We start from the raw sequence: 27561 nt of genomic DNA on the forward strand, positions 1-27561 counted from the left end.
ATCGGACAGTTGGGTGCTCTGCACGGTAGAGAGGTGATATTCTGTCCAATTCTCCTCCTACTAGCCCACCTCCCCGCCCCTCTCTCAGGGACTCCTCTCACGAGAAACCCCTCTCACGAGCAACTTCTAATTCAGGAATTGCAGTCCCTCCTCGTAGTAGGGGTAGTAGAGGAAGTTCCTTAGGAACTCAGGGGTAGGGGTTTTTACTCCTGCTATTTCCTAATACCGAAGGCGAAAGGGGGCCTCAGACCCATTCTGTGTTTGAGGCATCTGAACAAGTTTGTAAAGAAGCTCAAGTTCCATATGGTCTTTGTGACCTCCATCATCCCCTCCATGGATCCAGGAGACTGGTATGCTGCCCTCAACTTGAAGGACGCGTACTTCCATATCGCAATAATTCCTCAGCACAGACATTATCTCAGATTCGTAGTGGGCAACACCCACCTCCAGTTCACAGTCCTGCCTTTTGGCCTGTCAGCGGCCCCAAGGGTCTTCGCATAGTGCATGGCAATTGTAGCAGCTTTCCTGCGCAAGTACGGAATTCAGTTGTTTCCCTACCTGGATGATTAGCTCATCAAGGGCCGCTCCAAGGCACAGGTGGAGGTTCAGGTGGTCTTTATCAGACAGACCTTCCTCGAGCTCGGTCTCCTGTTGAACGAGACCAAGTCTACCCTGTCTCCTGTCTAACGGATAGAGTTCGTAGGGGCAGTTCTGGACTCGACGCAGGCCAGAGCATACCTACTGGAGGCCAGATTTCAGTCCATGTCTGACGTCATCCTTGGTCTCCACCGTTTTCCGACCACCACAGCGGGGAACTGCCTCAAGTTTCTGGGACATATAGCTGCGTGCACCTATGTGGTGAGCCACGCCAGGCTCAGGCTGCGCCCTCTTCAGTCCTGGTTAGCGACTGTGTCCAGGAACGTGCTGGATTCGGTGGTGACGCTTCTCCGAGCGGTGCTGGATTCTCTTCAATGGTGCCTCGACCCACATGTGGTCTGTGCAGGAGTACCCTTCATCATCCTTCAGACATCCCTTTCCTTGGTGACAGACGTGTTGGATCTGGGGTGGGGGCACATCTCAGGACCCAAGGCCTTTGGTCCCCAGAGGACCTCTCCCTACACATCAACATCAGGGAGCTACAGCCTGTTCACCTTGCCTGCCTCACTTTCAAATCTCGTTTGGCGGGCAGGTGTGTTGCAGTCCTCACGGACAATACCTCAGCGATGTTCTATATCTACAAATAGGGGTGCACGCTCCTCTCCCCTGTGCCAGGAACACTTCGCATTATGGGACTTTTGCATACAGAACGCAATTCACCTAATGGCATCCTACCTCCCAGGGGTGCAGAATGGCACGGCGGACACCCTCAGCCGCTCTTTCCATGGTCTTGAGTAGTCCTTTCGCCGAGACGTGGCACGCTCAATCTTCTGTCTCTCGGGTTATCCCCAGATAGACCTGTATGCCTCGAGGGACAACAGGAAGTGTTGACAGTTCTGCTCCCTCATGGGATGCAGTCCAGCGTCTCTAATGGATGCCTTCCTCCTCTCGTGGGAAGGCGGCCTGCTTTATACCTTCCCTCCGATCCCTATGGTCCACAGGGTACTTCTCAAGATACACAGCGATCACGTTCGCATCATACTGGTAGCGCCGGCATGGCCACGCCAGCAGTGGTACATGTCGCTGCTGCGCATGTCCATGCAAGCACCCCTCACGTTGACCCTGCTCCCAGACCTGATCAAGCAGGATCGGGGCCACCTCCGCCACCTGAACCTGGAGTCGTTTCACTTCACAGCCTGGATGCTCCATGGCTAAACCTGGTGGAAATGCAATGCTCACAGAAGGTCAGACAAGTCCTCCTTGGTAGCAGAAGACCCGCCACCAGGGCCACATACATGGCCAAGTGGAAACCTTTTTCCATCTGGGCTGAACGGCAGGGACATGCTCCATTGCTCCCCCCCGATCCCTCTCATCCTTGATTACCTACTCCAGTTGAGACAGCGGGGACTTTCTCTCTCTTCGATTCGGGTCCACTTGGCGGCCATCTCTGCGTGCCACCCAGGAGCTGAAGGTGGTTCAGTCTTCACAAACCCATTGATTTGTCGCTTCCTCAAAGGCCTGGATAGGTTGTTCCCGCATACTCGACAACCAGTCCCGGCTTGGGACCTTAATTTGGTCCTCTCTGCCCTCATGGGGCCCGCCTTCGAGCCACTGGCTGTGTGCTCTTTGCTATACCTCTCCTATAAGGTCGCATTCCTCGTAGCTATCATACCCTCGGCCAGGAAGGTATCTGAGCTCAGAGCCCTGATGTCTGAGCCTCCATACTCTGTCTTCCACAAAGACAAAGTCCAACTCAGGACACACCTGGCATTCCTTCCTAAGGTAGTCTCCCAACTCCACATGGGGCAGGAGATTTTTCTCCCTGTGTTTTACCCTAAGCCACGTTCCTCCAACGCAGAGCATAGGCTGCATTCCCTGGACGTTCGCAGGGCCCTGACATTCTATATTGAACGAACTAAACCGTTTAGGAAATCAACCGAACTCTTTGTAGCTGTGGCCAACAGGATGAAGGGGTTCCCTGTCTCTTCACAGCATATCTCCTCGTGGATCACGACTTGCATCTGTGAATGCTACAGTCAGGCCAAGGTGTCTGCCCCGCCAATCACAGCCCACTCCACAAGGGCACAGGCCTCCTCGCTGCATTCCTGGCTCAGGTCCCAACAGAGGAGATATGCAGGGCTGCCACATGGTCCTCAATCCACACATTCACATCGCACTATGCGATTATGCACCAGGCCAGAAACGATGTAGCCTTTGGCAGGGCAGTGCTCCAATCTGCAGTGAACTCTGACCCCACCACCTAAACTCAGGCTTGTGAGTCACCTGCTTGGAATGCACATGAACAATCACTCAAAGAAGAAAAAATGGTTACTCACCTTTTTGTAACTGTTCTTCTTCAAGATGTGGTGTTCATGTCCATTCCAATACCCACCCTCCTGCCCCTCTGTCAGTGTCGGCAGAAGGAACTGAGGGGGTGAAGGGTCAGTCCTTTGGACGCTGCTAAGGGGAAATCTGGTTGGCATGCATGTGGTGTGCACACACCTGCTTGTGAAGGGAAGGGGGATGGAGAAGAAAAGGGGAGAGGGGAATTGTGGGTTGGGAGTGGAAGCAGGAGCCCAGCATGTGGTGCCCCCTCGGCAGCAGCTGGGGCTCTCCCATTAAGCAGGCCCTCAAACCCTCACTCTGACAAGCCCTAAACCTGGACCTCCCTCATCCCATAATTTTCAGACCAATTTTCTAATTTATCAAGTTTATTTTAAATTGTAATCCTGTCCTCCAAATTGAAGGAAATTTAAGGGGCAAGGCTTGATAGGCAGTACTTTTTTCTAGAGGTCTTCAAGCTTTAAGGTGTCAGAGTTCTGGGGTAGGAGGCGTGGCTCAAGCAGCTCACAGGCAGATTTCCAGGCTGAAGTAAATACCGGAGATCAGAACTTGTGTTTGGGGTTCTGGAGTAAAGGTCAGAAGCTTCTCCCCCCTGCTGTGCAGATCAGAAACATGAGGTCTTGAGAAGTGGTGGCATCTAGGAAATTGCAGGGCTTGAGGATGCATAGTGGCTCCATGCAATAGGGGTCTTGGCTGGTGAGGTACTTCCCTTTTTGGGACTGGGCATTGATGTTGAAGTTAAAACATGTGAACAACAGGGCTCAGCAGAACTGTCTTTGGTTTAGCACCTTAGCCTTGCAAAAGTGTTCTAGTTTTTTATGATCTGTGTACACCTGTATAGGGTACCTGGCCTCTTCCAGGTAGTAGTGCCACTCTTCAAAGCTGGACTTGATCACTAGACATTTTTTTTCCTAGGGTTTCGTGATATTCTGTTGGAGTAAGCTTCTGTGCGGAGCTGACACAAGGGAGGAGATGCTGTTAGGAGCCATGTCTTTGGGTAGTATGATCCTGATGGCAACGTTGGAGGCATCAGTCTCAGTGACAATGGGCCTCACTGGGTTGGGGGGTGTCAAGAATGATACACTGGTGAAGGCCCTCTTGAGCTAGTTCAACACTAGTTGTGCTGTCAGGGACTCGATGAAGGTGTTCTTGCATTGAAGTGCTGTTAACAGGGTTATTTGGCCCAAAAATCCAGAAAAGAAACATCTATAAAAGTTAGTGAACCCCAGGAAGTGTTACAGCTTCTTGATGTTTAAAGGGGCCACCTAGGTCTGAACAGCATCCTCTTTTCTGGGATCCATTTGGAGGCCCTCGGGCAACAAGATGTAGCCCAAGAACTCCATGGAATGTTGATCAAAGTTGCACTTTTTAAGTTTTGCATATAACCTATGTTGGCAGAGCCAATCCAGGACTGATCAGACGTGCTAGGTGTGTTGCCTTGGACTCTGGAGAAAAGAAGTATGTTGTCACGGTAAACTATGACGTACTGGTCTAGGATGTCATGGACTACATTGTTCACAAAATGCTGAAAAATGACAGCGGCGTTTGTGAGACTGAATGGCATTAACAAGTATTCATAATGGCCACAGCCGATTCAAACAGCTGTTTTCTATTTATCCCCTGCTCTGATCCTTGCCAGGTTGTAAACTCGCAGGTCAAGCTTAGTGAGTACCTGAGTTGATTGCACGTGGCCCAACAATTCTGGGATGAGAGCAAGGGGGTACCAATTTCTGACAGTTACTTGGTTGAGGCCCTGATAGTCCATGCATAGGCACAGGTTCCTATCTTTCTTTTTGACAAAAAGAAGGGACTTGGCAGCAGAGGTTGATAGCCAGAGTAACCCTTTGGCAAGATTCTTCTGGAGATAGAGCCGTGGGACTGCCAGTTCCAACATTGCATAGATGTGGCTGAAGGGTATCTTGGCCCCGGGCTGTAGCTTAATCAGACAATTATAGTCTCAGTATGCTGGTAGGATGTCCACTTTTTTTTGTTTTTCTAAAGACATCCAGGTATTTGTGGTACTTAGTGGGAAGAACAGGGGTTGATTTTAGTGGTGGTCTCACCTGACCCATGGCCAGGGTCAGAGGATTTCCAAGCAGTAATCCAGTCTCTGGCTGGGCTCCATCAGGCGGTATGTGCAGGCAGATGTGCTGAAAGAATTCAGAGTGGAAACTGATTTTCCATTCCCACCACAAGATGTGCGTGTCATGTGTTGCCAACCATGAGATGCCAACAATTATGGGAAAGTGTGGTAAAGAAATCACTCCAAATCTTAGGATTTCTTAGTGATTCTAGGTGACAGTTTCCAAAGGCATGGTCTCCTGGGTCACCAGGTCTGAGGACAGGAACTAGCCATTTTATGGTCTCCATGAGGTCAGGAGTTACCTTTGGCTGCGCAGGCATGTCCAAGGTTTGTGCAGTGTCAGCATCCATGAAGTTGTCTGCTGCTCTGGAGTCCATCAGTGCATGTTGTGGGAGAGCTCATCAAGGTTCACCCGGGATGTATCGGAGGACCTGAACTTGGAGGCGTAATGAGAGCTTGCCGTGCCTTGGGCAAGCTTTTGTAAGGGTATGGATGTCTCAGGACCCACAACAGGCAGCCGGCAAGTACGTGGCTAGGTTTCCCTCAGTAGAAACACAAACTGTGGTGAGAATGGGATTCTCTTTCCTTGGGAGTCACCTGGTGGTGGGCTGCATTGAGTTGCATGAGCCCTGGGACCAACCCAGGGATTGTTACTAAGGAGGCTTGGCTGGGATGTGGTACTGACCCATTTCTTTCTCTATGTCACTGGCGTAGTCTGTTATCAATCCATATGGCATGATCAAAAAAGGCATCTAAATGGGCTGGGATTTTCATGCAAGGTAGTTAATCTTTAATTGCCTCACGCAAACCCCACTGAAACTGGTGGAGCTGTGCCTCCTCATTCTACTCCATGTCAGAGAGAAGTTGTCTGAAGTGGATGGTGTAGGAGGCAACCAATTCCTCCCCCTATTGTAGTTTTCACAGGGCTGCCACAGCTAAAACAGTGCAGTAGGGATCATCCAGAATGACAGTAAACATCTGAAAGAAAGCATCCCAGTTCAGCATCTTTTGGTTTGACTAAGTTGCTAGAACTAGTTTCTTACTGTTATATTTTTCCTTATCCAGGGAAATTATCGCTTCATGAAACTTTTACTTGCTCGTAGAGCAAACTGGATGCAAAAGGATTTAGAAGAAATGACTCCTTTACATTTAACTACCCGCCACAAGAGTCCCAAGTGCTTAGCTTTGTTACTAAAATACATGGCACCAGGCGAAGTAGATACACAGGACAGAAATAAGGTAAGATACTGCTTTCATGACAATTCTTGTGGCAGTTTTAATGCAATTCCAATTCATAAAACAGATAAATATAAATAAACACATCTGTTATTTCTGTTACCTTGGCCAATATGTTTTCTGTATATGAAACCTTTGTTTTTCTTCAAGAGCTTGATCATGTCGATTACCCATGTGCGTGGTTGTTGGAGATTTTTGTCTTTGCTGTATCCATAGGGCCAGCTGTGGCGCCCACTTGAGTGCCATGCTCATGCATTGGTATATTAGGCACTGCCGACCCTATGGCCTCTCAGTTCCTTCTTACCACCCGTGGTGGTTAGTCAGAGCGCCTTTCCTTGCATAGCAAGGGCTAGAAGTTTCATCTCTTCTAACTTGGAGCCTTAGGGCCTTGTAAATAGTTATTTATAGTAATTAGTATTAAGTAGTTGTAAAGTGTAGTTAGGAGTTAGAAGTTAGAGTCCCAGCGGGGACTTTGCCGCAGGTGGGACATGCCCCGGTTGGGGTTTAAGACCTGCATGGACTGTAACAGGCCTATGCCTGTAAGTGACTCCCACAGCAGCGGCCTCAAGTGCTTGGGGGAATCACATGTGAAGGACAAGGTCCTATTTGTAAAACTTTTTGACCCAGGACTCAGAAAGAGAAGGATATTCATTTGCGGGCTCTTCTCATAGAGGCTGCCCTTTGTCCAGCTTCCACGCCATCCCACCAAATCTCGCCTAGTACCTCAGCCTTAGTGCACAGCGCACCCTCGGCATCGGGCTCTGCCCGGCACTGCTCCCATCGCTGATGCCTAGAAAGACAACGAAAAAGCATGGCTCCCCACACCAGGCAAGAAAGGCCATGGAGAATTGAGCAAAGGATCCAGTTCAGGCTGCCCTGCCACTCTGGAGCCACGAGGATGTGCCTCCCCAGTCAGAGCCCTTAGCCCTTAAAGGATCCACCACCAACTCCCGGGAGCAGTAGGGGGCCCAAACTTCTGATGGTATTGACGCCTTCCCAAGCTCCCCCGGCGCTGAGAGAACAGAGGCCTCCCCCTGCACTGCGCGTGCCAGAAGTGGCAAAGGCTCCCTACGAGGGCCAGACAGCTGCTAAGACCCCTCAGGGGGCAGTGGAGCACTGCTGATCCCCTGAGACATGGCGGTGCTCTCCATCTCCACACTGCCAGATCTCCGGCATCACAGCCTAGATCCTCTGGGGCTCGTCCTTGGTCACTGGCACCATGATCGTGGTCCCCGCCAGCTCAACGCAGATTACCTTGGGGGGGCGGGGACGCTGGTCTCTGTTCCACCTGCACCATTTACCCTCCCACCAGTTGCCTTCTTGGCGCAGATCTCAGTCACCGCCCCATGGGAGCACTCCCTGTTGTGATTCTGGTACCCCTACCACCGGTACCCTTGATACCAGCACTGATCCTCCCACTCCAAACACTGATCTCCGCCGACTGTCAGCAGGCAGATACAGGCATTGACAGCCCTGCCAGGTTCACTGGAAGAGGATTCCTCCGGCATGGAAGGGCAGTTCAGCCCTTTGCCAAGACCCCACTGGCGCGAATAGGCAGTTGAGGCCATCTCGACATCTACGGCTCCACCTTGGCAGCATGGCCAGTGGCATTATTGGAGCACCTGGGGCATGCCAGTGATGATGATGTCCTCTTTGCACCGCTCATCTGCCGCTGCCTCAGAGCAACAGCTGGCGGAACCAGGCTCAGTGCATCAGACCCACTCTGAGGTTGCGGTAGAGGAGACAGTGCCCACTCCGAAACCCCTTTCTCCCATAGGGGATGATGCCCCAGAGCCTCCCCCACCGGTACAGTTATCATCCTCATCCCAGGGCAAAAATATGGTCATGGGACCATTGAGGGCCAGCCCACCAGATGATTTTAAGGAACATCAGGCCCTGTTTCGACAGGTGACTGAGAACTTGGGCCTAGAGGTGGAGGAGATGGCCTGTCTTCATCCCTACCATTTGACCTGGTCACAGGTCAACACAGACCGCTGGGTCCTGTACATAGTATGTCGGGGCTATAACCTGCAATTTTTGGCCACCCGTACCTGTTAACCCCCTCTTCCGCATCCCTCTTTAAGAAACTCCTCGTCCAAGATGTCAAGAACTTCCTGCTCCTGGAGGCAGCGGAGGAGGTCCCTCAGGACATGAAAGGAAAAGAGTTCTATTCCCGCTACTTCCTAATCCCAAAAGCAAAAGTGGGCCTCACACCCATTCTGGACCTACATAGCTTCAACAAGTCTTCCAAAAAGTTGAAGTTTCACATGGTCTCCCTGGCCTCCATCATCCCCTCCCTGGATCCAGGAGACTGGTATACTGCCCTTGACTTGAAGGACACTTTTTTCCATATTCCAAGGTCACAGACTTTTCCTCCATTTCATAGTGGGTGGACGCCATTTTCAATTAATGGAGCTGCCGTTTGGCCCCTCATTGGCCCCGAGAGTGTTCACAAAATGTATGGTGCCAGTGGCTGCTTACCTGAGACATCGAGGGGTCCAGGTCTTCCTGTATTTCGACAACTGGCTCATCAAGGGCCAGTCTCGGGAGCAAGTGCAGAGGACCCTCAATCTGGTGCGTTGCATCTGCCGCAACCTGGGCCTGTTAATAAACGCGAAAAAACAACACTTTTAATGCCTGTGCAGCAAATAGAGTTCTTTGGAGCGGTTCTCAACTCCAGGTGAGGCAAAGTCTTCCTTCCAGAAGTGCATTTTCAGGCCATGTTGGACCTGATCTCCCAGGTAAAGAACCACCTGCTCACCTTGGCTCACACCTGCCTGTGGCTGTTGGGCCACATAGCTGTGTGTATGTACGTGGTCAGCCATGTTTGACTCCATCTCTGTCCTCTGCAAGCGTGGCTGGCATTGGTCTACGTCCCCAACAGGCATGACTTAGACCGGGTAGTTAGGGTGCCGGATCACATCAGGTCATCCCTGGATTGGTGGTTGGAGCCCAGATCGGTGTTGGAGGGAGTACTCTTTACGACCCTGTCCCCGTTGCTGACCCGGGTCTCCGATGCTTTGGACCTGGGCTGAGGAGCCCACCTGGCCCACCTGGGTGAGTTGAGCACTCAGGGTCGCTAGTTGTGAGACAGTCTGGCTCTCCATATCAACATCAGAGAACTCAATATGGTTTGCCTGGCCTCCCAGGCTTTCTTGCCCCACCTGAATGGCATGGTAGTTCAGTTCCTGATGGACAATACTGATGTGATGTACAGTATTACATCAACAAGTACGGCGGTGCCAGGACTTGGCGAAGAAGCTCCCCACCTATGGGATTCTTGTATATGGCATGCCATTCATCTGATAGCTGCGCACCTGCCTGGAACCAGGAACATCTTGGCAGATCACCTCAGGAGGACTTTCTCATTTCACCACGAGTGGTCGCTCCATCTGGAGGCGGTCAGCATAGTCTTCCAGAGATGGGGGACTCCCCAGGTGGACCTGTTCATGTCCAGGCAGAACAGAAAATGCCACGTGTTCTGTTCAATCGGGGGGGATTGACAGGGGCTCCCTGTCAGATGCCTTTCTCATCCTTTGGTCAGGGCACCGAAGTATGCCTTCCCGCCAGTGCCATTGATTCACAACATCCTTGTGAAGATCAAGCAAAACAGGGCGAAAATTATCCTAATAGTCCCCGCATGGCCTCGCCAGCACTGGTTCGGCATGTTACTCAGCCTTTCGGTAGCCACTTCACTGCAGCTGCCCCTCTGATCAGATCTGCTGTCCAAGAACCACTGCAGCCTTTTGCACCTGAACTTGACGGTGCTGCACTTGATGGCTTGGCTACTGCATGGCTAAGCACGGACAAACAGTCATGCTCAACCCGTGTTCAGCAGGTCTTGCTGGGTATCAGGTAACCCTCCACCAGAGTGACTTAGCTGGCCAAATGGAAAAGGTTCATGTGCTGGGCCTTGGAACAGCGTATTCGGGTCAAGCAGGCCCTGCTGCATGAGATCCTAGATTATATGCAGCACCTCAAACTCCAAAGTTTGTCCCTGTCATCCATCAAGGTCCACATGGCCACTATCTCTACTTTCCATTCTCCGATCCAAGGCAGGTCGATCTTTGCTCATGACACGATGGCACAGTTTTTGAAAGGTCTTGAGCATTTCTACCCGCACATCCAGGATCCCATCCCCCTGGGATCTGAATCTCGTGCTGTCGAGGCTCATGGGGGCTCCCTTTGAGCCTCTGGCTTCCTGCTGTCTCCTGCTTCTCTTCTGGGATGTTTCGTTCCTGGCCACGATAAAGTCGGCCTGCAGGGTGTTCGAGAACAGGGCACTTATTTCGGAACCACCCTGTATGGTCTTCTACAAGGATAAGGTCCAGCTTCAACCACACCCAATGTTTCTCGCCAAGGTCATTTCCCAGTTTCATACTGGCCAGGACATGTACTTACCCATCTTCTTTCCAAAGCCTCATCATCAGATGAGGAGTGCAGGCAACACTGGACATCAGGAGGACACTGGCCTTCTACGTAGATACTACAAAGCCATTCCATAAGTCAACGTAATTGTTTGTTGCGGTGGCAGACAGAATGAAAGATTGCCCAGTGTCTGTTCGGAGGATTTTGTCCTGGATCATGGCCTGCATCTGCTACTGCTATGAGCTGGTGAAGATGTCTCCACCACCGATTGTGACGGCACACTCGACTAGGGCACAAACATCATCAGCAGGCTTTCTAGCACAGGTACCAATCCTAGATATCTGTCGGGCCGCTATCTGGTCTGTCCATATGTTCACATCTCATTATGCGCTTACCCAGCAAGCTCAAGACAACGCTGGCTTTAGCAGAGAAGTTCTGTAAGCTGCAAGACAGTGAACTCCGAGCCCACCTCCATTGATACTGCTTGTGAGTCACCTAGAATGGAATTGACATGAGCAAGCACTTGAAGAAGAAAAAATGGTCACCTACCTTTTGTAACTGCTATTCTTCAAGATGTGCCGCTCATGTCCATTCCATTACCCACCCTCGTACTCCTCTGTTGGAGTTGCCAGCAAGAAGGAACTGAGAGGGCATAGGACCAGCGGCACCTGATATACCGACACATGAACACGGCACTCTGGGGTGCCACAGCTGATCCTACAGATACCAAGATACCAGATACTAAGGCAAAAATCTCCGATGCCCACATCCATGGGCGCATGCACACCTAAAATGGAATGGAGCAACACATCTCAAAGAGCAACAGTTACGCAAGGTAGGTAACTGGTTTTTTTGCTTTCACAAAATAAGCTTGGTACAGTGATCTGCAACAATGATACAATAATGATCTGTAACAGTATATTTGTTATTTCTAGACAGTATTTATGTAAAATGGATTTAAGGTTGAGGATACATATCAGTTATTTGGAATAAGCTACATTACTGAGATATTGCAATTATCGCCAAACCAAGCATTATAAACCCAGGAAATTATCAGTTCAGGTTTAACTTAAAAGAGCTCCAAACATGTTAAGGTATGGAAGTGCACAGTTAAGGCACCCAAACAACCTTAACTGTGTCAGAAGCTCTTCAAACTTTCCACATAGTTAAAACTCACTGAAATCTTGTGCAAAACCTACCTTTGAATATTTGAGGAAGTGAACGGTCATTTCCACCCACTCCCATTATTCTTAAAAACTGAATGTTTCTCCATTAGCAGAAACCTTAACTCTGCCCTGTAGTGACACCATGAAGGAGGGAAAAAGAAAAATATATATCTTTAACAGTCAATGTACGTTAATCAGGGTCCACAAACTGATATGTTGTTTGGTTAATGTTAATCCTAATAACACCCCTGAATAAGCATTTTTCGTTTATGCAGATGGGAAAGCTGAATCTGAGAGGTGTTGGTGTGATAATTGAGGCTACAAATGTACCTTAATTGTGAGCTCAACTGTAAAAAGTACATGAAATTTCATCAGAAGTCATAATAACCTGTAATAACAAATCTTGATAGGAAAAGGTGTGAAAGGAAGAAAGAGACTTAATTAGTCCAAAATAAAAGGTCTACTGATATAACTCAAGGGCTGTTTTAAGATCATACTTGGTAAACAAGAGAAGTGTGGAACAGAAATCAGTAAACCAAAATTGATGTGTTGGAAACCAGGCCTAATTGGTGGACAAAATAGTTAGGGGATGGGTTATTCCACACACACACCCCCATTCCATTTGTGGGTTCTTAAAGAAAGAGACTTTGAGGAGAAAAATTGGCTACTGGATCAGGCTTCAGCATCATAGTTGCCACCTCCTCCATGTCCTGGGACCCAAGGCCTTCATCCTGACCCTGAGAGTTGTCCTGGCTAGACTGGATTATAGAGAAATACTCAGATAACATTGCCACCTCTACCGGCTCAAGCTGAATCCCAAACACCACCTGGGATGAAGTGGGATTGGAATTTAACAACAGCTCCAGTCCATCTCAGCTAATTTCTCTTTTCCCCAAAAACACAGTTGTTACCATCTTTTATATCAGCTAAGGGACTGTCGAACGAAAGTTTTTTGTTTTTTTTCCTTCTTCTAAAAACTCTTCAGCAAAAGGGAACACGGGATGTGGTTAAAATGAAAACCTTCTTTAATACTTTATATTTCAAATGCTTTAACTATTTTTCCTTCCTTTCTTTATGTTTAATAAAAGGTTAAAAGGGGTTTTAGTGATGTATTTGCCACGGTACAAAGCAGGTTGAGAGCTCTGTATTTCAAACCCCAAACTTTGTTTAACACTGTTTGATATTGGACAGTGACTGAGTTATAACAACACCTTTGGCCTATTTATTCCATCTCAGTTAATACATTTGTGGGTTGATTTGCTCAAGGTCACACAGCAAGTCAAATGGCAGAGCTCTCTTTACTTGAACCATTGTCTTAGTATGGATTTATATATAAGGATGTTATATGGCTGCTATAGATTCCAGTAATTTATCTTAAATTGTAAATTTTAAGAGTGTTTGTGGGTAGAGCACTTCCTAAACACAGAACCTGCATGCAGTGGAGAGTAAAGACCTGTGTTTGGAGGGCATGAATAAAGACAGTCCCTGGGTAGGATCAAGAGGAGTAAAAATACATCCTCTATTTTGTCAGGAGGGACTAAATGAAACAGAACTTGTTTGCATGAGGGTAAGTGAACAAAACCTGTTACCTGTTTCTGAGTCATTGACAACTTTAAAGCAAATGATCTTCAATGTTTATGGATCAGTGTTCTAACAGGTAAAAGCACAAATAGGGTACTAAATTCTACAGACCACCAAATCACATTGGAGAACAGGATTACCAGGCCCTTAAGCAACTATCTATAATTTGCAGGGTAAAAGGCTGTGTTGTTATGCAGGACTTTAATCTGAGTCACTTGCTGGATGTCTCATGCAGCCAGTAATAAAACGTTGGAATTTCTAAAAATTATAGATGACAGTTTCCTAACTCAAAAAGTGTTGAATCTGGCACAGGAGAATTCAATACAAGACCTCCTCTTGACAGGTTAAGAGAAACTGATCACAGAACTAAAAATTAATGGTAGTTTAGGTACAAGTGATCCTGAATTGATTACATTTATTGTGGGCAAACAGATAAAAGTCCAAACTAATAATGTATGTAGTTAGTGCTTTTAAAGGGCCAATTTCATAAAGCTGAATGGGAATATTGAGTAGGAATAGGAAAGTTATATTACCTTTATTTGGCATTGGTGCAATTAAGATCCGAATACTGTGATAATTTTTGGTGTCAACAATTGAAGAAGGATGTTGATAAATTGGAGTGTGTTTAGAGAAGAGCCACGAAAATGATTAAAGGATGAAAAACATATGTTATATTGAAAAATTCACGGAGCTCAATCTGTTTGGTATAAGAAAGAGAAGATTAAGGCCGACTTGACCACAGTCTATAAGTACATACATAGGAAACAGAAATTTGATAATACAGAGCTCTTCAGTCTAGCAGAAAAAGTTATAACAAGATCCATTGGCTGGAAGTTGAAACTAGACAAATTCAGACTAGAAATGAGGTCCAATTTTTTATCTGTGTGGGTAGTTAACCATTGAAACAATTTACCAAGGTTTATGGTGGATTCTCCATCATTGGAAATGTTTAAATCAAGATTGGATGTTTTTTTAAAAGATGTGCTGGAATTAATTCAATAAACAGGAATTAATTCTAGGAAGTATTATGCTGGAAGTCAGATTAAATGATCACAATGGTCCCCTCTGACTTTATAATGTATGACTATGGGCTTGTCTCCACTACCGGAGTAAGTCGACATAAGTTATGCTACTCCAGCTATGTGAATGAGTACCAGGGTTAGCCAGACAGTACTCGGCCATTGATTTAGCAGGTCTTCACTAGACCCACTAAATCGACCCCTGTTACATCGATTGCAGGAGCGTTGATCTCCCCATAGGGAAGACCAGCCCTATGAAAACCCTTTTGTATGTGTGTAGGTATAGGAAGTAAACACAGTCCATGTATATGGAAAGAGGGAGGGAACAAAACCCTTATGTGTGTGGGAGAAAGAAGAAAACACAGTCCTATGATGAGAGAGAGGGATTTGGGAATTATCTCAGCCCCAGCAAAGAGAAACATACTATACAGTTAACCTGTGCACATATGTTAATGCTGAATATTTACTAACATTTCTAGAGTCTCAGTTAAGTTTGTGTTACACTGCCATGGAGAGTAAACAAGTTGTGTGTAGCAACTTGTTTGTTGTAAGGAGAAGGAAGCTCCTAGTGAAGTGAAATCTGTCTGTCTCAGTGGAAATGTGCTAGGTGGATATTATGCATAATTAAGAGGTGTCGTATATCTTTAAATGTTCTTGTTTTTTAATGGCTTGTGTGTTTTTGAAATCACATCATATGAAAACTCTTGTCCAATGTCCAGAACTTCATACTGAAACTAAGGGTCTGCGTACACAGCAACTAGACACCCGCAGCTGGCCCGTTCCAGCTAACTTGGGCTCGCAGGGCTCAGGCTGTGGGGTTGTTTCATTGCTGTGTAGAAATCTGGGCTCAGGCTGGAGACTGAGTGCTGGGACCCTCCCACCTTGCAGGGCTCTACACCTGGGGATCCAGCCCAAGCCCAGAGTGTTACACAGCAATGAATCCGTGACTTCCAGAGACTTCTGTGACTTCAGCCTGTGGCAGCTGGGAGATGCAGGGTCCCCCCTCCGCCTGTGGTGGCTCTGAGCAATGAGAGTACTCTGCAGCTCCTGGCTGCTTCAAGCAGTGGGGGAACTCCACAGTTCCAAACCCCCACGGGTAACAGGGGACCCAGGAGCTCCAAGCTGCAGCCCCTGCAGCTGCTGAGATACTGCGGGCAGTGTGGGAACTCTGCAGCTCCCCATTTTGTCACGGATGTTTTTAGTAAAAGTCATGGACAGGTCACGGGCTTCTGTGAATTTTTCTTTATTGCCTGTGATCTATCTGTGACTTTTACTAAAAATATCCATGACAAAATCTTAGCCTTAATTATAGGTCTGAGATACATTTAATGTTCATGTTGTGACAGCAGTGTAAATCATGTAAATCTCTACACTTTTAAAAATATAACCAGATAAGAGATCATTAAGAGAGGTTACTTAAAACGTATAAAAAAATATCTTCATAGATTCTTGGAAGATTCAAGACTCTGTGAAGATATCTTTTTATAAATTCCAAGTATTTTTTTCACAAAACTAATTTTGAAACTGTACCCATTTAATTTCATTTTTAAAATTTGTGAATATTGTGTTCTAGCAAACTGCTCTGCACTGGAGTGCCTACTACAATAACCCAGAACATGTGAAACTTCTTATAAAACACGATTCTAATATTGGAATCCCTGATATTGAAGGCAAAATCCCACTTCATTGGGCAGCTAACCACAAGGATCCCAGTGCAGTTCTAACAGTCAAATGTATTCTGGTAAGAAAGTTTATTATAATAATTCTTTTCTGTCTATTTTCTTGTACTCTAAAATACATATTTTCAGTTTCGTGGAAGTATAAATTTTGATGGCTCACTCCACTTGTCCTTGTAATGCTAAACCCTTTGGTGTCCAATAACTGTTTCATGAGAAATAGAATATACCTCACAGTGCACCTAGGCAGCTGTGTTATGTTGAAGATTGAAAGGAATTCCTTCTGAACTGCAAAGGACAGTAAATTTGTGGCCTAACGTATGATATGATTATTTATATAGCTGTAAATGTTTTGGAGGCTGTAAAATCTGCCCTTTTAAATAAGCATATTTTTGTCTCAATGACCTCTTGTGCAGTGAATTTCATTAGAAGACTACCTTATATGTTACATATGTTTCTTTTCATTGGTTCCAGATTGACTGCCACTTAATTTCATTGCCTGAATCCAGTTTCTTACGTTATGGGTCAGAGTACAAGGATATGCCTAATCAATTTTCAGCATTCCCTGGATTAGTTTATTCAGAATTATATAGTCCCCTCTAGAAATCTTCCCTTGTGGATTAAATAATCCTTTGCTGACATGTGTGTTTTCCTTCTCTGGACCCCGCCCTTCTCTCTCATTAGAAACTATAATGACTGTGCAAAGTCATACAGAATTGTTAGGGCCGAATTCTGTCCTGACTTTCACTCTGTGGAACCCCAATAACTTCAGTGACATGAAACAAGGGTATGAAATGCAGGATTGCATTTTTCCCTTCATATCACAGCAGTGTCTGTTATTTTCTACATCTTTAAGATGTTTTTGCACTAGGCAGACATCCATTGAGCTATCTATAATGGCTGTTTATCCTCAGAAGACCTTGCAAGTTGAGAACTCATCTGCACATATGGAAATTCAGCCCAATTTGCTAAAGCATATTCATAACCATATATTTAGCCATTTTAAATTTTAGACTGTTAAAATAGTAATTTTCTGACATATATAATTAATAGTAATAGTAATAATGTTTACAAAATTGTATTGGGCATGTTTTTGTTCCAAATATGGCAGTTGGGTTTTGAAGATGTTTGTAATATATTCAGTACTTTGGGGTTTATTTACAGTACAAGATAACTTTAAAATAATCATTTTATAAACATCCTCAAGTCCACTGCTGTAGACAGACAGTTGCAAAACAATAGGCAGTGGTTAAAATGATCAGATTTAGAGTTTTATGTTTTCAAATGTTAGAGTTGTTTAAAACAGAGATTATCAAACTTTTTCGTAGTATGAACTGTCTCACAAAGAGCCTGATTCTGCACCCACTGAAGTTAGTGGCAAAGATTCTATTGACTTCAGTGGTACAAGATCAGCGTCACAGTCGGGTGTTATTGTGAAATGTAACTATACATACGTGGCCCTTTCTTACTCAACAAATGTGTTCCTTGTTTGCTTTCAGAGCTAGGTTTTACAAGTTTAAAAACGCTAAAAGTAGGTTTTTACTATTGTTTCATCTTTCTAGAGCCAACACATCTGAGCAGATGCGTGGAAGGATTCTGTACTACTTTGTGTATTATTAACCAACTGCTTATTAAATTCCAACTGATCACCCCTGGAGTAGCACTGGTTTAAATGAGGACATATTTTGACCTACAAAACCTTTATAACAGATGATGATGTATGAAAAGAAAAGAGCTCAACTTGACTCTCAGAGTAGGTTAAATTTGCAAGGCTAGCAGTTAGCAACAACTGATCATGTTTGATACAGAAATCATTAAGACATAAAAAATATGTACCCCTACAATGCCATTTTCATAAAGTAAAATTTCAGAGTAGAGCCAGAATTTAAGCTGGAGATCATCTCCTGAACAACTTCCCTTCTCACCTTTCTAAACACCACGGTAATCGATTATGTGAAAGAAAAAAAAATTGGGACAGAATTAAAGGTAAAAGAACAAAGTAAAGTTTCACCATCTGATGGGTGCAGCTGCTGAGTTCTATATCCCTATTTCTTATCTTTTATTGTTTCTTTCTTTTTCACAAGTATGAGATATAGTATTTATTAGTTCACAAAGTTTCCATGGTTTCCTGCCATCTCCATTACTCTAATCACTGCCAATCACTTTGCAATTTACTTCTACATTTTCAATTTTAACATTGTGTGAAAATCTAATCACAGCTAAACTTTACACTAAAAAAAAAAAAAAAAAACCACCTAGCAAAGAAAGACAAGAAACAGCAGTATAGGAGACGAAAGCTGCTTAGTTATTTTTGTATTAATTTGTCAAAAAAATCTGGAAGCACTTGTGTCCTGGATTAGGTACAACTAGTAGCAAGGATTGTTGCTTGAAGCTTAAAAGATACTTCATTATTGTGGCAAAAGCAGCTCTGCAGACTATGTGGAAGTGCTCTGTGGACCATCAGTGCTCCCCATACTGCAGTTTGAAAACCACTGATTTAAAACTTCCTTGTTAAGCACTGGATGAACCAAAATTTAGCTTCCCAAAATGCAGGAATAAATTAGAGATGAGAGAATGATGATCTTCTGGTTCCCAATAATAATATCATCAGTTTGTGCACACATTTCTTCTCTAGTATACTTTGGAGTGTTCATTGAAAAAGTCATTGATTGCCGTACACTTTGTCATTTTGAATGAGCCATGTCTTAAAAATAGTGGGATAGTTTTCTCATCTTTCTGCCATATATTCCAACTACTGAGCAGTCCAAATAAGCACGACAGCCAACTGTAGCCAGGAAATAACAGAGTGAGGGAAGAGACTTAATTCCCCCCCTTCGTTCATTGAAATGGCTCGAGTAAAAACAGTTTGGCAATGTAGAAGAACTGTAAGCCATTCTTCTGTGATTTTTCTAAAATTTATAACAGCTTGGCATCTGTAAAAACATTTCTTCTAATTGTGTACTTAGTTAATAGGAAAAATTCCTATTTCCCAACTCTTATTAATGTACCAGATTAGATGAAACTTTGTGGATAGTATCTGTCAAATTTAACCCAGCTGTTGTGCCTAACTACTAACTTGTGGCTATATCCACTGATAACTTACAGTCTAGTTTTGGTATACTGGTCTTGGATGATTATTATTTGTATGTGGGGAGGGTGGCATTTGTTTGTTTTACATTATTTTCTACTAAGGCGCAGATAACTAAAATCTACTGATTAAAAGTCATAATTAAAGTTTCCAGTGCATGAAACTGAGAACTCTTATAGCGATTACATAATATGACATAGATAGTTAAATATTTACTTATAATATTACATCCGAAAATGACCATTAAGCTTTAAAATAAAGTAATCAAATGTTAGGAAATTCCAGTAGTTAATATTACTAGAAATCAGTGAGTCAGAAATGAGGAAATTCTAGAGTTATCGTCTACACTGCAATGTTAACTCATCCAGGTTGCACTTGTGCAATATGGTAAAGTGTAATCCCAAATGTATTTGTGTTATTTTATCTATTCAATAAAATATACAAGATGTGCAACATGGCTGAATTAACATTGCAGTATAAACCATGAAACTGGAATTTCCAAACTTTTCTCTTCTCAATTTATCATTGTCAGCATTGAAGCACTGCTAGTTTTTGCATTTAATATTTACAACAATTGAAAAGGTGAGTGATTTAGGACCTGTTCCAATCCTCGTGGAAAGTCAAAAGCTTTCTGTAATTTGATGGGAATTGGATCAGGCAGGCTCCTTTTGTTACTAGGTGCAGTGATCAGAATGTCTTCTAGTTTTCACTGGAGCTTCCCTTTAACGTGCACATTGTCGGATGCAACTGTGTACAGTATTTTCTCTTGATAATTTCCCACTTATCATGATCTAAACTCTACCCTGTACTACTGAAAGTTATCCTTGCTTAATGTCTCATGGCAAATTCTTCTGTTACACCAGTGGAGTTACTCTGAATTTTCAGAAGTGAAACAGAGCAGAATTTGGGTCCTAGATTTTAATTCTTTGCCTTTATGTATGCAATTTTCTGCCCTGCAAGCTGAATTCCACTGAGTAACACTGAGTTCCTGTTTTGTTATTGTTATCCTTTTTTGACCCAAGCACCTAGCCAAACATTCAGAATCTAGTAGGTTATTCCAGTTAAGAGAAGAAATTGATCATCGGTATTTTTTTGATGCAGTTTTGCTTATTTACAAAAAATGTACAAAGTCCCGTGTCTCTGAACACAGAAGGAATAAAATAGCAGGAAACAGCTTCTTTTGCTCACAGCACCAAGAGCAATCTTTTCATCATGCACCTCTTACCCAAAAAGGTCTCCTCAGGTTTCTTTCAGGGTCATACATAAGGCTGCGATTTAGTCTTAGGTATTTTTAGTAAAAGTCATGGACAGGTCAAGGGAAATAAAAATTCACGGCCCATGGCCTGTCCATGACTTATACTATAAATACCTCTGACTAAATCTTGGAGCGGCTGCTGCTGTGGGGGGCGCACCCATCCATCCCAGACAGGTTGTAACTTGAACCAGAACAAGATTTCCCCAGCTCGTAACATCATTTTTCTGGGGAAGGGGAGTTAAAAGACGCTCCTGTTTCATAGGATAAGTGGAATATTAAGGACTACATTTTGTTGAGCTTGTGATATGGGACACATTGAAAGCCTTCAGGCTGTGTGTTGAATGGCTAGCAAAGAATGTTGTTCTTTGAGTGCTTTCTTATGTCAATTCCATTCTACATTTGTGCATGCACACGTGCATAGTCATTGGAAATTTTTGCCTTAGCAGGATCCCCTTCACTGGTGCCCAAGAAGCATCTGAAGAAAAAGGGCCCCCCGGCACTGTCCAAGGAGGGGAAGGGGGCTTTGGGCAAAGGACCTAGTTCAGGCCACATGCCTGCCCCCGAGCTACAGGGGAGTACTTCTATGCTCTGACCATCTAGCCTAGCCAATGATCCAACTCCTGGGAGCAGTAGGGGATCCCAGCTTCTGTGGTGATCTTGTCACCCGGGATGGCCCAAGCTGCCAAAGACCTGGTGGGCCTACCGCAACTGCAGGGGAGCACCATCAGTCCCTGGATCGCAGGCATTCATCCCCATCCCCATAGCTTAGGATCTTGGTCACTGGCTAGAAGGCCCAGGTCCCTGGTGCTGTGTTCTCCTTCCATGAGGCACAGATCGCTGTAATTGAGGCACTGGTCCTCACGGTCCTGGTACTGGATGGCCTCCCACCTAAGATCACCTTGGCGCAGATCTCTATCATCCAGGTGCCGGTCCCCGCTAGTTCGGGACTGCTCGCCATCATGGCACTGGTCTCCTCTGCCTTGGTACCCCTTGAGGGACAGGCGATAATCCCTACCCTCTAGACACCGGTCTCCGACAAGAGTTAGTCAGCACGCACAGACCTCCACAGCCCCACTCTGGTCCCCAGAAGGAGACTGGTCCAAGTCAGAGCTGGGGTTCAGCCCATCGTCGGCCCGCACGACCAGCACGATGCCGGCAACAGGGACAGTGGCCTGCTCAATGGCCGTATTGGAACCCTTGGGTGGTACTGGTGATACTGGTTCCATACTGCCACCGCTCCTCTGTGGCTGCTTCGGACAAACTGCTGGCACCAGTTTCGAAACATGGTGCAGAATCCACCGTGGAGACAAATCAACAAGCACCAGCACCCAAGGAGCTATCTCCAGAAAGGGAAGAGGAACCCGCCCCTCCCCCACCGATGCCCTCATCGTCTTCGTGGCTGGACAAAGCGGTGGCCGGGCCCTCCCAGACTGGCAGTCCCCTCGACAACTTTAAGGAGCACCAGGCTCTCCTTAAAAGGGTTGCAACCAACTTAAACCTTGAAATCGTGGAGTTGAAGGAGGAATCAGACTACTTGTTCAACATCAGATTGTCCTCCACCCGGCCCGCATTGCACTACCTGTCCACCCTGGGGTCCTAAAGATTGCTAAAACTCTGTGGCAGACCCCATCTTTGATTCCACCCATGTCCAAAAGGGTGGGAAAATGTATTTTGTCCCTGCAAAGGGGTTTGAATATCTCTATACGCACTCACCAGCGGGGTCGCTGGTCATGTCTGCAGTTAATGAGAGGGATAGGCAGGGCCAGGTGAGCGGCACGCCAAAAAATAAAGAAGTCAAATGACTCGACCTCTTTGGCAGAAAATGTATTCAATGGCTAGCCTACAATTTCAGGTATCCAACCACCAAGCCCTGTTGGGCAGGTACAATTTTAATTTACCTTTCACAGGACCTGGCCCTCGAGCTTGCCACGATACTGGAGGAGGGAAAAGCTGTGGCAAAGGGCACCCTCCAGATGGCCTGGGCTGCTACAGACTCGGCTGCCAGGGTGGTTGCCTTGGTGGTGGCCATCAGGCACAGCTGTTGGCTACAAACTTTGGGATTATCCCAAGAGATGCAGGCCACAATCCAGGAACTCCCATTTGAGGGCAGAGGTTTCTTCTCTGAGCTCACTGACGCAAGGCTGTGTGGCTTTAAAGACTCTCAGGCTGTCCTGCGATCGCTGGGCCTCCACACTCTGCAGCAGGCCAGAAAGCAGTGCCAACCTCCACTCTGGCCTCCTCTGCCTCGGTCCTGGGGAGTTCTGGCAGGGTACCTACAGGAGAAAGGACAAAGGCAAAGCATTTAAGAACTGTGTCCCTTCATCCTCTCGCTTGCCAGCTCAACTTGGCCCTTTGAAACACCACGGGGGCCAGAGACAGATGTTTTGAAGCTGCACGTGCGGACGGCGCTCCAGTCAAGTACCTGGATCCACCCTCGTGTTCTTCCCTCAACCGCCTGCACCCCTTCCAGTCGACATGGTCATGAGTGACATCAGACCGTTGAGTGCTCCACACAATATCCTTGGGCTACAACCTACAGTTCTCGACTGCCCCTCCCTTCCACCTCCCTCTTCAGGGACCCTTCTCAGGAGCAACTCTTCACTCAGGATGTGGAATATGGAAAACTTCCAAAGGCTGGGAGTGGTGGAGGAGGTCCCTTGGGATATGAAGGGAAAAGGATTCTACTCCCGAAATATTTCCTAATCCTGAAAGCAAAAGGGGGCCTAAGACCCATCCTGGACCTGTTTTGCCTCAACAAGCATCTCAAGAAGTTGAAGTTTCACACGGTCTCCCTGTCCTCCAGGATCCCCTTCCTGGTATGCCGCCCTCGACGTGAAGGATACTTATTTCCATTTTCCCAGGACACAGATGGTTCCTCTATTTTGTGTTGGGCCAGCGCCATTTCCAATTCACAGTGCTGCCCTTTGGTCTCTCATCAGCCATGGGAGTGTTTACAATGTGCATGGCGACAGTGGCCACTTACCTGAGGCATTGAGGCGTTCAAATTTACCCGGACCTCGACGACTGGTTGCTCAAGGGCCAGTCTCAGCATCAGGTGCGGCAGCACCACGTTCTGGTTTGCTTCGCATGTTGCTATCTAGGTCTATTGATAAACAAGAAAAAATCGACATTAGATCTGGTGCAGCACATAGAGTTCATAGGAGTGGTCCTTGACTCTACTCGGGCCAGGGCCTTCCTCTCTGAAGCCTGATTCTGCGTTTTCTCAGATCTAATCTCACATATGCAAGCCTACCCTCTCACTACTGCTTACACGCGCTCAAGACTGTTGGGCCACATGGCGGCCTGCATTTACACAAACAGCGCCATCTACAGGCATTGCTGGCGTCGATCTACATCCCCGACAGATAGAACATAGGTCAGGTAGTCAAGGGTCCAGACCATTTACTGTTGTCATTCGCTTGGTGGTTGGACCCCACATCAGTGTTGTAGAGAGTCTCCTTTGTGGCCCCAGCCCCATCGGTTACCCTGGTCTCCAGTTCTCTGGATCTAGGGTGGGACGCTCATCTGGGCAATATCGGCATACATGGTCATTGTTCGAGTCACGATCGCGCCTTATACATGAATGTCAGGCAGCTCAGAATGGTATGCTTGGCCTGTCAAGCTTTCCTGCCTCATAAAAGGCAGGGTGGTTCAAGTCCTGACGGACAATACCACCACTATGTTCTATATCAACAAGCAAGGCAAAGCCTGATCCTCAGCCCTTTGCCAAGAAGCCCTTAGGCTCTGGATCTTCTCTGTTCAGCACGCCATTCATCTCGTGGCCACACACCTCCTCAGGGCCAGAAACGCTTTGGCAGACCACCTACAGGACCTTCTCATCTCACCATGAGTGGTCGCTCCATTCAGAGCTAGTCAGCATCATTTTCCAAAGGTGGGAGGGAACGTCTTCCTGCTTCTGCAGTCATAGGCTCAGATGTACGCCTTCCCTCCAGTGCCATTAATCCATGGAGTCCTCGTGAAGATCAAGCAGGACAGAGCAAAAATAATACTCATACCGCCGGCGTGGCTGTGACAGCCCTGTTACAGCTACCGCTCCGGCTGGACCTATTGTCTCAGAACTATGGCAGACTGTTGCATCTGAACCTGATGGCACTGCATCTGATGGCCTGACTGCTGCATGGTTGAAAGCAGATGAGCAGCTGTGATCGGCTGGTATCCAACAGGTCCTTCTGAGCAGCAGAAAGCCCTCAACCAGAGCAACCTACCAAATGGAAACGGTTTATTTGCTGGACTTGGGATAAAGGTATTCGACCCAAGAGGACCTCACTGCAATTAATCCTGGATTACCTCCTCCATCTTAAGCTCCAGCGTCTGTCTGTTTTATCTGTATCCGCTACTGGTATGAACAGGCCAAGGTGCCTCCTCCGGCGAGTAAACTGCCCACTCAACCAGGGCACAAGCCTCTTCAGCAGCTTTCCTAGCCCAAGTGCCAGTCCAGGTTATCTGCAAGGCTGCCATCTGGTTGTCTGTCCACACATTTACATCGCATTATGAACTTACCCAGCAGGCCTGAGACGATGCTGGCTTTGGTAGAGCAGTATTGCAAGCTGTGCAACTGTGAACTCCGAGCCCAACTCCAAGGATACTGCTTGTGAGTCACCTAGAATGGAATCGACATGGGCAAGCACTCGAAGAAGAAAAAACAGTTACCTACCTTTTGTAACTGGTGTTCTTCAAGGTGTGTTGCTCATGTCCATTCCATTACCCGCCCTCCTGCCCCTCTGTTGGAGTTGCCGGAAGGAAGGAACTGAGAGAGCGTAGGGCCAGTGGCGCCTAATATACTGATGCATTAGCGCAGCACTCAAGGGGTGCCACAGCTGACCCTATGGATACCATTAAGGCAAAAATCTCTGATGACTGTGCACATGGGTGTGCATACACCTAGAATGGAATGGATATGAGCAACACATCTCGAAGAAAACAGTTACAAAAGGTAGGTAACTATTTTTTCAGTTGCATCTACCTTTGTTCTTTTTCAGAAGTATATAGTTAGAGACCATACATCTGCAATACTTCATTAAATAGTCTAATACATTTTACATTATGCCTTTAAGAAATCATGATAAACAAGTCAAGTCTTTACATGCAATATTTTTAGAATTCTTCATACCTAATTCAATGTCCAATATTGATTATTATACCAAATAAAACCTGTGTCAGCTGATAAGATTGGTTGACCATGACACAGTTTAAAGAAGTTTTTAAATAATCAAACTTCAGCCAGTTAGAAGTTCATGTATTTATAGAACTATAGTGTTTAAAAAAAAATATCTGAAGGTTCTTAGATTTCCTTTGTGAAACTGTGTTGACTAGTATCTTTAAGAACATAAGAACGGCCATACTGGGTCAGACCAAACGTCTGTCTAGCCCAGTAACGTGTCCTCCGACAGTGGCCAATGCCAGATGCCCCAGAGGGAATGAACAGAACAGGTAATCATCCAGTGTTCCATCCCCTATCGTTCATTCCCAGCTTCTGGCAAACAGAGGCTAGGGACAGCATCCTTACCCATTCTGGCTAATAGCCATTGATGGACCTGTCCTCCATGAATTTATCTAGTTCTTTTTTTAACTCTATTGTAGTCTTGCCTTCACGACATCCTCTGGCAAAGAGTTCCACAGGCTTACTGCATTGTGTGTGAAGAAATACTTCCTTTTGTTTGTTTTAAACCTGCTCCCTATTAATTTCATTTGGTTTCCCCTAGTTCTTGTGTTATGAGATGGAGTAAATAGCACTTCCTTATTTACTTTCTTCACACCAGTCATGATTTTATACACCTCTATCATATCCCCTCCCCCCTTTAGTTGTCTCTTTTCCAAGCTGAAAAGTCCCAGGCTTATTAATCTTTCCTCATATGAAAGCCATTCCATACCCTTAATCATTTTTGTTGCCTTTTCTGAAACTTTTCCAAGTCCAATATATTTTTTTTGAAATGGGACGATCACATCTGCATACAGTATTTAAGATGTGGTCATACCATGGATTTATATAGAGGCAATACGATATTTTCTGTCTTATTATCTACCCCTTTCTTAATGATTCCCAACGTTCTGTTCACTTTGACTGCTGCTGCACGTTGAGTGGATGTTTTCAGAGAACTATCCACAATGATTCCAAGATCTCTTTCTTGAGCAGTAACAGATAATTTAGACTCCATCTAAATTATTTATGTTTTCCAATGTGCATTACTTTGCATTTATCAACATTGATTTTCATCTGCCATTTTGTTGCCCAGACATCCAGTTTTGAGAGATCCTTTTGTAGCTCTTTGCAGTTTGCAGGGGACTTAATTATCTTGGGTAGTTTTGTATCATCTACAAATTTTGCCACCTCACTGTTTTATCTCTTTTTACAGATCATTTATGAATATGTTGAATAGGACTCATCCCAGTACAGACCCCTCAGGGATGCCACTATTTACCTCTCTCTGTTCTGAAAACTAACCATTTATTCCTATCGTTTGTTTCCTATCATTTAACCAGTTACCAGTCCATGAGAGGACGTTACCTCTCGTCCCATGACTGCTTACTTTGCTTAAGAGTCTTTGGTGAGGGACCTTGTCAAACACTTTCTGAAAATCTAAGTACACTATATAGAGTCATAGACTTCACTGTCAGATGGGGCCATTATGATCATCTAGTCTGACCTCCTGCACAATGCAGGCCACAGAATCTCACCCACCCACTCCTGTAATAAACCCCTAACCTATGTCTGAGCTATTGAAGTCCTCAAATCATGGGTTGAGGACCTCAGTGGCTCAGACACAGGTTTGATACAGGAGTGGGTGGGTGAGATTCTGTAGCCTGCGTTGTGCAGGAGGTCAGACTAGATGATCATAATGTTCCCTTCTGACCTTAGTCTATAATTCTATGATTCTATGCTTTAAAGACTTCAAGGTGCAGAGAATCCTCCAGCAAGTGGCACATGCCCCACGCTGCAGAGGCAGGCGAAAACTCCCCAGGGCCTCTGCCAATCTGCCTGGAGGAAAATTCCTTCCTGACCCCAAATATGGCAATCAGCTTAACCTTGAGCATGTGGGCAAGACTCACCAGCCAGACACCCAGGAAAGAATTATCTGTAGTAACTCAGATCCCACCCCATCTAACATCCCATCACAGGCCATTGGGCAT

At 45.8% G+C, this 27561-nt stretch overlaps 1 protein-coding gene across 5 annotated transcripts in view; it reads left to right on the plus strand.

The window, feature by feature from the left end:
• INVS (inversin) overlaps positions 1-27561 on the plus strand; it is a 220578-nt gene that overhangs the window by 91578 nt on the left and 101439 nt on the right. For 4 of the 5 annotated variants that reach the window (XM_032787152.2, XM_032787150.2, XM_032787147.2 and 1 more), the window contains 2 exons: positions 6089-6262; positions 15967-16134. In XM_032787152.2, coding sequence (XP_032643043.1) covers positions 6089-6262; positions 15967-16134 — 342 coding nt within the window. The remainder of the gene's footprint in view (positions 1-6088; positions 6263-15966; positions 16135-27561) is intronic. The other variant, XM_032787151.2, reaches the window with a different exon arrangement.

This window comes from Chelonoidis abingdonii, chromosome 2 (genome assembly GCF_003597395.2).
Source record: "Chelonoidis abingdonii isolate Lonesome George chromosome 2, CheloAbing_2.0, whole genome shotgun sequence".
NCBI classification, from domain to species: domain Eukaryota; kingdom Metazoa; phylum Chordata; order Testudines; family Testudinidae; genus Chelonoidis; species Chelonoidis abingdonii.